This window comes from Contarinia nasturtii, unplaced genomic scaffold (genome assembly GCF_009176525.2).
Source record: "Contarinia nasturtii isolate CC-2019 unplaced genomic scaffold, AAFC_CNas_1.1 Cnas_scaffold_1547, whole genome shotgun sequence".
NCBI lineage: Eukaryota > Metazoa > Arthropoda > Insecta > Diptera > Cecidomyiidae > Contarinia > Contarinia nasturtii.
This window is the reverse complement of record NW_022198882.1, coordinates 1-9,922: the sequence shown is the minus strand read 5'-3', so window position 1 is coordinate 9,922 and position 9,922 is coordinate 1. Positions and strand designations below refer to the sequence as shown.

Below are 9,922 nucleotides of genomic sequence, written 5' to 3'. Positions count from 1 at the left end.
TGAAGCAAGCATATAATTAATTGGTTCATATTTTATGTAATCAGTCCTTCTAATTGGTAAATAAAATAACGGTGTTGCACGTGTATTATGTGTTGAATCATAATATTTCATGCTGCCCGAAACATAAGTTGACTTCAAATCTCCATGAATAATTTTGAAGATGAAAGACACCTGCGCCATCTTGCGTCTCTCCTCAAGAGTTATCATTTGTAGAAACAGCAGTCTATGTTCATACTTCGGCAGTCTAAAACTGTTCCAGAACATACTTCTCAGTGCATATAGTAAAAATTGTTTTTGTATTGACTCTATTCTCATGCACATATTTTTGTAGTGCGTATTCCATATTTCTGCTCCATATTCGATGATCGGTAATACAAACGTAAAGTAAAGTCGCTTTATAGTCCAAGGGTCAACAAAATCCCTGCTGTAGAATTTCAACCAGGCCAGCCTTGACTTTGCTTTAGAAGCTACATACTCAATGTGTGATTTGAAATTCATCTTCACATCAAGCAACACTCCTAAATCTTTTATTATATTGACTCTTTCAATTTGTACGCCGTTAATGTTGTAATTATTTTCAAAATGCAGTGAGCCACGATGGTATGAAATCACTTTTGTTTTGTTGACATTTAATTTTAATAAATTACGACTATAGTAACATGCTACCAGATCCAAGTCTTTTTGAAGGAGTCTTCTTCAGTGTTGATACATTTTGAAAGTTTTGTATCATCAGCAAATGAAAGGATGCATGAATTGGCCACGACGAAAGGTAAATCAATAACAAACATGAAGAACAAAGTTGCGCCAATGGGATAACCTTGGCCCGTACCAGAAGTTACTTCGATAGGGTCTGATTTGGTATCCGATATCTTGACTATTTGTCTGCGACCAGACAAATACGATTCGATCCATTTTAACAGCTGTCTATTCAATCCCATGATTTTAAGCTTTTGAATTAGTAATTTTATGTTCACTGAATCAAAAGCCTTTGCGATGTCCAAATATATGGTGTCCGTTTGATGTCCCTTCCCCATGTTGATAATTGTATTCGAGGTAAATTCCGCTAAGTTCGTTATCGTTGACCTATTTTTGATGAATCCATGTTGACTTTCGTGGACTATGTTCTTTAGTTGTTGATTGATATGATTTGTGATGATTGAATCCAGAATTTTTGACACAATACACTGTAGAGCTACACCACGATAATTTTCAACGTTGTTTCTGTCTCCGTTTTTTTAACAGGTCTGACGAACGACGTTTTCCATATCTGTGGCACTGAGCCAGTTTCAAGTGATTCCCTTAATAGTGTTGTGATTGGTCCTTGCAATGATATCAAACAATGTTTTATAAACTTGTTTGGAATTTCATCTGGACCACTGACTAGATCATCTGGGAGCATGCTTATTTGTTGTCCCACTAGCTCCTCGGTTATACCAATCGTTGATATTTCAGCACAAATATCATGTATATTATTGATTTCTGAGCTGTCATATTGAAAATCTCCCTCCAAAGAGCTGTAAGCGGCGGCAAAGTGCTTTGCAAAAAAACCAGCGATTGTTGACTGTTCATTCGCCTTCACTCCTAAATAAGTCATTTCATGCGGCAAATCATCACTTTTCCCCTTCTTAAAATTTACATGTTTAAAGAATTTTTTTGGATCTTCTTCTATCAGGTTCTCCATTTCAATTCGATAATCTTTGAGAGCAGAGCGCGCGCATTGTTTATATCGTCTCCGTAATTCTTTGAAATGTTCTCGAATCAATGATTGTGTCGTATTTGTTTTTATTTCGATGTTCTTTGCTGACTTTGTTTTTCATCTCGATTAATGGCTTGTTGAACCACCCTAGATGCATACTCTTGATCCTTGTTTTCAACTGCACATGAGTTTCTATTGTTGATCTTACAATTGCATAGAAACTGTTTAGTCTCAATTCTAAAGAATTTGTTTTGAAAATTTCGTGCCAGTCTATTTCAAGGAGTGACTCATTTATTTGTTTATAGTCAGCATTGATGAAGTCACGATACGTTTGCTTAGTTTCAGTATTTTTGATGACTGGCTCATTATGTTTGATTTTGATAGCATTGTGGTGTTTCTCGAAATTCAACAAATGAAAATCACTCTGATAACATTGAAACTGCCCAACATCGTTCGTCCAGATCAAGTCAAGCATCCTACCATTTTGGTTGTAGTTCTTGTTAATCTGGTGAAGACCCAGTTCATAACAAGTATCCAGCACAATCTTCTCTTTTTCACTGGCCGCATTGATAGCAATTGCTATGTCCGGGTCCTCATCTTCATCAACAAACCAAATCAATTTGGGCAAATAACTAACAAGGCATCATTTGTACTCAACTTCGATGCCATTTCTTTCAAGGCGTACATGTTGTTTTCATACACCTTGAGAACTGAATCTGGTCGGATATACAATTCAACCAAAAAGATGTTCCACCGGAGATCTTCACCCAAATTTGTTCCGCACCAAAATGGTCTCCCGTTCCGATGCAGACCGATTTCAGTTTGTTGTTTACTGCGATCAAAACTCCACCTCCGTGCTCCCTCTGATGTACTTGGTCCTTTTCAGTGGCTGCTGAACGATCACATCGATAGACCTCGTACTAAGGTGGAAAAACGTCGGCAGAGTTGATTATCTCATTTAAATGAGTTTCGCGTAGCATGCAAATTAGCGTCTGATCAATAAGAATTTCGGATGCAAATTCTGGCATCTTTGTCCTCAATCCATTTATATTTTGTGAATGGATTGTCATCTGCATTTTAAATTTTCCTTCATTAATTTTGTGTGTAGTACTCGTATTCTCTTGTGGAGAACATATACTGTAATTATTTAAATTACCTGAGTGACCACACCTCAAATCCCACGAAGAAAAATCAGCAGATACTTCAGAATTGTGTTTTAGAAATGACGCCGGTGCTGCCATCTCTGGCCCGAATTCCAGTCCGAAAACGACGAAAATTTTCATATCTTCGTTCATGATCCTCGAAACATTTCCGACAAACACAACTATCTGTATGCGACGTCTGCCCCTGCCTGTAACTCAAACGTTCACCACGATTCTCATATTGCCTATTGATGACAAATGTTTTGTCCGCATGTAGACGCTGGTCATTTCTTTGAAGATGTCCTTGCCTATTTTGTTGCCGATAATTTACATTTGGCTGTGTTTCAGGTCTTGAGTTTTGTGTGTGTGTCTGGTTATTGTGTGCGCTTGGTTGTGATTGTGATTGTTACAACAACAATAATTTAAAAATCGTTGTCAACTAATATTTATGGGAGCGACGTGAAAAAACTTATAAGTCGATTTATAAACACGCTTACATTTTATTAGAAGAAAAATGAAAAATATTGAAATATTTTTAAATTAGTTAATTTGAGGGTTTCAATTTAATTCAAGTTAAAAGATGTGATTCTATTGCTTCTTTTGTTTTCAATGGTTTTTAATGAATTATAGAAAATATCAAATGTGATATTTGTTGTTTCGATATGTTGAAAATGTGGTATTTTTCGGGAATAGATTTGTTCAGATGTATAATTTTATAAAATATTTTATGCACTCAATTTATTTTATCATATATGATATCTCAGTGTGCCATTGTGCACATGTTTTATGTTGTCTGTCAAGCTATACTGCGCATGATGCACAACAGTGTCGATTGTAGTGTACACTATACGATATACATGATCTGCACTATAGTCAACACCGTTGCGTGTGTATCTTGTCGACAGTCAGTATAGCATAATGAAATATCATATATGATAAAATAAATTGAGTCCTTTAAAATATTTTATAAAATTATAAATATAACTAATTTCATCTTGAAAACTTCTGTGCATTTTGAAAATAAACCAATACAAAAAAATTTAACATTTCGAAACAACAAATATCACATTTGATATTTTCTATAATACTAGAAGGCACTCCATTTAAATTTATTTAAATTAAAATCATTAAATTAAATATTTTGAAAATATTTCAATATTTTTCATTTTTCTTCTGATAAAATGTAAGTGTGTTTGTCGATTTATAAGCGCCATCTATTGAGAGTTTGTACCATTTTTAGTTAAGAGGGACTGGCTCTGATGACAAGTTTTTAATCGTACGTTTCACGTCGCTCCCCTGTTAATATGATTGAATAAAATTTTCATTTTTATTTGAAATGGTATACATTTCCGTTTGAATTTTCTCTTATGCATACAATTCCTTGAGCAGGATTCCAAATTACGAAGACAATATTAACCCTCTTAAGTAAAGTTCGAAATAAAAACCATATAGGATAGCTACTGTCTATTATCAAGTGAACGCAATTTGAATACCAAAGAAGCATTTTGAAAATTTCTTCCAGTGGTAGTTAGCTTTATTCATAGGCAATCCGAAAACACATTTACAGTACACTGAACGGACCATTGTCTTCGATTTTTCTCAGTATGCGTCGAACCTTCAAAACTATGTTCTGGACAACATATTTTTACTGTCAACTTTCTCTCAATCCATTCATCTAATTGTTGCACGTTTCAAGTATTTTGGACCTTCGCCTATATCATACATCCGAAAAAACACGAGAATTATTTACTTTGGTGTCTTTTTGAGAAGTTAAAAAAATGGACCTTTTTTCATGAAAATGCAATTTTTTAAGAAGTGAGCCATTATTGTGGATTTTTCTGCTTGCAAAGCACAATTTTGTCTTTAATCCGATAGTTCTCAACGAACTCTATCGATTTCAACAATATTTGGTTGATAATGCAGCATATAATGTAGGTTTAACCTTACGTTTCAGCACTTAATTATCGAATAACTCTTTAATTTATTGCTTTTTGTTTTTATTCGTTTATTTATGCGCATGTTTACGATAAATTTAAATAACAATTTGATTTGACATGAATTCGATGGGTATGAATTGATTTGTTATTACTTTCCGGCATTGTTAGCGCTTGCTGCTTCCTCTTTTTTTCGTTGTTTTTCGCGAAGAATTTCAGCATCCCTACAATTGATAAAAAGAACCAGTTGCGATTGATTGATATCATCAATTTTATAACAAACCTTTGTTTACGTTGTTCAACAGTCAAACCATCATTACGAACTCCCTTTTTTGCGTCCGCTTGTTTCTTTTGGGCTTTTGCACGGGCTAAATCTCTTTGGTTACCACCTAAAATCCAAACAAAAGTAAATACATTGCAAGAATTTATTTGCAAGACTACGAATTACAAGAATACGAGTTTTTGTCCATGAAAAACCATGGTTTTTAATGAAAAAAAAATGTTTATAGACTATAAATAAAAGCACGATTTGAGTAGGTGGATGAACTTACGCGTCATTCTTCTTCTTAAAATCGAAGAAAATAATAACAGCAAAATAAATGTTAAGATTGATTCGAAAATGACACAACTTTTCCGTTCGATGGTGTTTCAAATTTAACGATTTTCGATCTTATATTATTTGGTTTTTTCAAGTATTTGGAAAAACGCTCTCCAGCGTTCAATTTTCGTTTTTTTTAATAATTTTTATTTCGAAGAAATCGGTCGAAGAAAAAAACCTGAAAATCGGTCAAGACAAAAAATGGTGCACCACATCGTCTAGTATTTTATGATAAATATGAGTTTATACGTATATCTCTTCTATTGCTCAACCTGTCATTTTGTTGACCATTCAATGCCATCTAGAATTTTTGCATTTTTTTGAAATCAATGTGTGCGTTACTCGTTCTAGAAGAATTTGTTCGTTTCTTCGTTTTAACATAAAAAAAAAACAAATCGAGTTGTTTATCATTTGGAGATAACAAAATTTATTTATTTAATGCAATATAATGAAGAAAAAAAATATTATAAAAAGAAAAAATAATTTCATTCGAACCTGGTGTTACCATAAAAAAAAGTGTTACCATCGAGTGTATTGCCATTGTGTGAGCCCGGCGCGATTAATCGATCTCTCACCATTTTGACATTTTGCTTGGAAGTGTGCTTTTCGGATTCTCTAGCTAGAAACGTAAGTTTTAAAATTTCCAAAAAATTATATTTATCAAATTTGATGACAACAAATTGTGTAAAAAACAATTATTTGAAAATGTTGTTATGGAACTAACAAGTAGAAAATATTTTGCGTAATAGATTGTTCTTTGATGGCGTGCCATAGCACGTTTCTTTAATTTAAAAACACATTCCATTTATTTTTGTTTGTTTAAAGGTTAAATAGAAGTAACAACAAAATGCCCTGCCCACTTGCTGAAACCTTTCAAGCTCAATCAATTTGGACAAGCAAAGCTCAATACGCTGACGCTGAACGAAAATTCCATACCAAGGTAAGCCTACTTCAAGAGAGGCGGCAGAGCCTAATGCACTCATTTGAATTACCGTCTTTTCTTTCAATTAATTATGTCCAAATTTAATAACCTGTTCAGAAATTATTTTGGTGTTGGATTCTTAGTGTCCATCTACTGCATCAAATGAACAGGTATAATAATATTATACAGAAATTCTCGTCGCTTGATAACCAGCTATAATTTTATCTAAGTTCCATTTTGATTTCTGACATAAATATACAGATATAAAATAAACATAACTTCTATATAGAAAAAGCATAGTTCAACGTTTCTGGCAATGAAATGGTTTATTTCTTCTATTTTCACTATATTTCTCATAATACATACACAAATTTTAAATGACGAATATTAATTTTAATTTTTTAATTTGTATAAATTTGCAAGCTGCAAAATGATAAAAATAGAACTACACAAAAACTAATCTCAGAAAATGCAAAGAAATACAATAAAAGAGGCAAAAAATCAACTGTCGCTTCAAAACTATCCGATTCAATTGAACAGCAAATTGAAAAGCAAAATGCGACGACTACAAATGAGGAAAATCCTATTGATGAGTCAAAGCATAATGCAAAGGCAAAAACACAAAAAGCTAAAAAGGACAAAAAGTCTGCAAAGAAGCAGCAAGAAGACAGTAATAAAAGCAATGTGTCATCAATATCAGATGATAAATCGAGACTCTCTGGAAAACTAGACCAGCCCAAACCAAAGTCGGAAATTGTAAAAGCAACTAAAGAAAAATTCAGTTCAAAACATGATCTCAGCAAAGATGTCCAATGCAATGAGAGCTTTAAGGTTTAAATTAACGCAAAATAAAATTTTCATCTTTTTATTTTGAGATTTTGATTTATAACTTTAAAATTGCTCGATTTTGCTTTTATATTTAAACATTATCAATAGATTTTCGTTTCTTTATAGATAAATAGATTTCACGTATTCCTTTTTCTATTTCCAATTTTTTGCTCTCCCTCCATTAATTTTGTAAATATTTAAAATTGCTTTTGTACAACCAGTTTAAGGCTCTTGGTGACATTTTGTTTTTCAATTAATTACATTTATTCTGAAATTTATAAAAAAATATATGTCATTTTTGTAAAAACTACTAACTTTGGTTCAGGTACACGTTTCTGGTGGCGTTTCCGAAGAATGTACACTTGTTTCCGAAATCGCAAAAGCGCGTCAACATCTAAAGAATTCTTTAGAACGCGTAAGTATATTTTCCGTCAAAAAACACTCTAACACAAAAGTACCAAAACGCACATTTTGAAAACGGAAAAAAAATATTATCTGTAGAAATATCTCAAGTCGACAAAAAATCGTTTCATATAACAAATGCATGGCGATACTAATTGAATTATGTTCTTTTCCAATTTTTTTTCAGATGGATGACATCGCCGCATTAGCAGGAAAAGATGTTCTTGACCGTATGCCTTGTTCTTGAATTATATATAAATATATGAATTCACTTTTTTTTTGCAATTGAATTTTCATATATATTATTATTGATTAATTTCAACCCCAGGTATTTCAGCTTTGGAACGGGAAAATGCATCTCTTTATCAAGTAGTGAATGAATTGAAAAAATTACAATTGCAATCTGAAAACCGCATCAAATCTTTGGAGCAAAGTTTGGCTGGCGTTAGTATTGGTGATGCTCCAAAGCCAGCAGTAGCCGCTGCCACCGTACCCAATGAAGATGATGTTGATCTCTTTGGTAAATGTAGTTCATGAAATTAATTCAACAAATAGTCTATTTTGAAAAACGTGCCCTATGGTAAATCTAATTCGTTGTTGATTGGTTCAGATTCAGATTCAGAAGAAGAAGACGATGCCATTGCAAAGATTCGTGAACAACGTTTGGCTGAATATGCTGCCAAGAAATCAAAAAAACCAGCATTGATAGCTAAATCGAATGTCATTTTAGATGTCAAGCCATGGGACGATGAAACCGACATGAAATTGATGGAACAATGCGTTCGCAAAATTGAATGTGATGGTCTACTTTGGGTAAACATCCATTTTTTCGATTATATTTTAATTATGTTCCATTATATGTTGATTAATTGCCATCTTTAACTTTCATCTTTTCTGATTCACCCCAGGGAACAGCACGTTTGGTTCCATTGGCATTTGGAATTCATAAATTGACTATTTCATGTGTTGTAGAAGACGAAAAGGTTTCCATCGATTGGCTCACAGAAGAGATTGAAAAGAACGACGAATACGTACAAAGTGTTGATGTTGCTGCTTTTAACAAAATTTAATTGATTTGAGCTACACTTTTTCAAAACAATTTTCCAAATTCAAAACAATTATTATGAGCTGAGATTTCAAAAATAGTTTGCGTTTATAAAACTCTCAAAATCATATAAAATTGTTATGGTATACCACATTAAAAGTGTAACAATAAAGAAAAATTTCGTTTTATATGGTACATTTCGTCTAATGTTTTACGAACAAAGGAATGTTGCATTTAATAATAATAACTGCACCGAACAGCGTTTCTTCGCCTTGGTGGTTTATTGAAAATAATTTCATTAAATAAATATAATATAATACAATTTGATTTTTATCAAGCATTTTTGAGAGAAAAAATGAAAAATTATAGCTCCTCTCATGTAAATAATATAAATTTCATAAATTAATTTTTCAACTGCTTAAAATTTCTATAATCCATAACAAATTTTTGTATTTATCTGTTTTGCTTTAAATAATTTTCTATTCTCAGTTTGATCGTTGATAAATTAACTTCTAAATCAATTATATTTTCATCACTGTTTGGCATTTTTTTGGTATAAAAATCGTTGAATGACGTAAGCATATAATTCAATGGCTCATATTTTGTGTAATCAGTTCTCCTAATTGGTAAATCAAATAGTGGTGTTGCTCTGGTATCATGTGCTGAATCATAATATTTCATTTGAAACATAAGTTGACTTTAAATCTCCGTGAATAATTTTGAAAATAAAAGACACTTGCGCCATCTTGCGTCTCTCCTCAAGAGTAATCATTTGCGGAAATAGTAGTCTATGTTCGTATTTTGGCAGTCTAAAATCGTTCCAGGCCATTCTCCTAAGTGCACACTTTTTTGTATTGACTTTATTCTTTTGCACATATTGTCGTAGTGTGGATTCCATATTTCAGATCCATACTCAATAATCGGTAATATAAATGTAAAGTAAAGGCGTTTTAACGTCCATGGGTCGACAAAATCCCTGCTGTTGAATTTTAACCAAGCCAATCTTGATTTTGCCTTAGCAACAACATGCTCGATGTGTGATTTGAAATTCATCTTCACATCAAGCAATACTCCCAAGTCCTTCAATACTTCAATTCTTTCAATTTGCACGCCATCTACGTTGTAATTATATTCATATTACAGCAATCCTCGATGATATGATATCAGTTTTGTTTTGTTAACATTTAACTTTGATAAATTACGTCCATAGTAATCTGCTACACGATCCAAATCCCTTTGAAGATGAATACAGTCATCTTCTGATTTTATACATTTTGAAATTTTGGTATCATCAGCGAACGAAAAGAAGCATGAATCGGTCACGACGAAAGGTAGATCAATTACAAACATGATGA

At 32.7% G+C, this 9,922-nt stretch overlaps 2 protein-coding genes across 3 annotated transcripts; one reads left to right on the top strand and one right to left on the bottom strand.

The window, feature by feature from the left end:
* Positions 1 to 4,818: 4,818 nt before the first annotated feature.
* Positions 4,819 to 5,603, bottom strand: LOC116346483 (putative SERF-like protein). Its single transcript, XM_031776559.1, has 3 exons — positions 5,324 to 5,603; positions 5,056 to 5,161; positions 4,819 to 4,996 (listed from the first exon to the last, which is right to left on the bottom strand). Exons 1-3 carry the CDS (start codon positions 5,328 to 5,330, stop codon positions 4,924 to 4,926), a joined length of 186 nt encoding a protein of 61 aa, XP_031632419.1. The 5' UTR covers positions 5,331 to 5,603; the 3' UTR covers positions 4,819 to 4,923.
* A 276-nt stretch (positions 5,604 to 5,879) lies between these two features.
* Positions 5,880 to 8,762, top strand: LOC116346482 (probable elongation factor 1-delta). Of its 2 annotated transcripts, XM_031776556.1 has the most exons (8): positions 5,880 to 5,997; positions 6,196 to 6,310; positions 6,716 to 7,123; positions 7,446 to 7,535; positions 7,710 to 7,752; positions 7,851 to 8,042; positions 8,133 to 8,335; positions 8,431 to 8,762. In XM_031776556.1, the coding sequence occupies exons 2-8, from the start codon at positions 6,218 to 6,220 to the stop codon at positions 8,590 to 8,592; spliced, it is 1,191 nt and encodes a 396-aa protein (XP_031632416.1). In that variant the 5' UTR covers positions 5,880 to 5,997; positions 6,196 to 6,217; the 3' UTR covers positions 8,593 to 8,762. The 2 variants fall into 2 exon arrangements, with proteins under 2 accessions (XP_031632416.1, XP_031632417.1); XM_031776557.1 differs by lacking the exon at positions 6,716 to 7,123.
* Positions 8,763 to 9,922: the final 1,160 nt, after the last annotated feature.

Bases quoted from the DNA above. Each gene is read 5' to 3' on its own strand.
- LOC116346483 (XM_031776559.1), bottom strand. The intron at 4,997-5,055 runs GTTTGTTATAAA...TATCAATTGTAG, and splicing joins GTTGAACAACGTAAACAAAG to GGATGCTGAAATTCTTCGCG.
- LOC116346482 (XM_031776556.1), top strand. From the start codon at position 6,218: ATGCCCTGCCCACTTGCTGAAACCTTTCAAGCTCAATCAATTTGGACA. The intron at 7,536-7,709 runs GTAAGTATATTT...ATTTTTTTTCAG, and splicing joins TAAAGAATTCTTTAGAACGC to ATGGATGACATCGCCGCATT. The intron at 8,336-8,430 runs GTAAACATCCAT...GATTCACCCCAG, and splicing joins AATGTGATGGTCTACTTTGG to GGAACAGCACGTTTGGTTCC.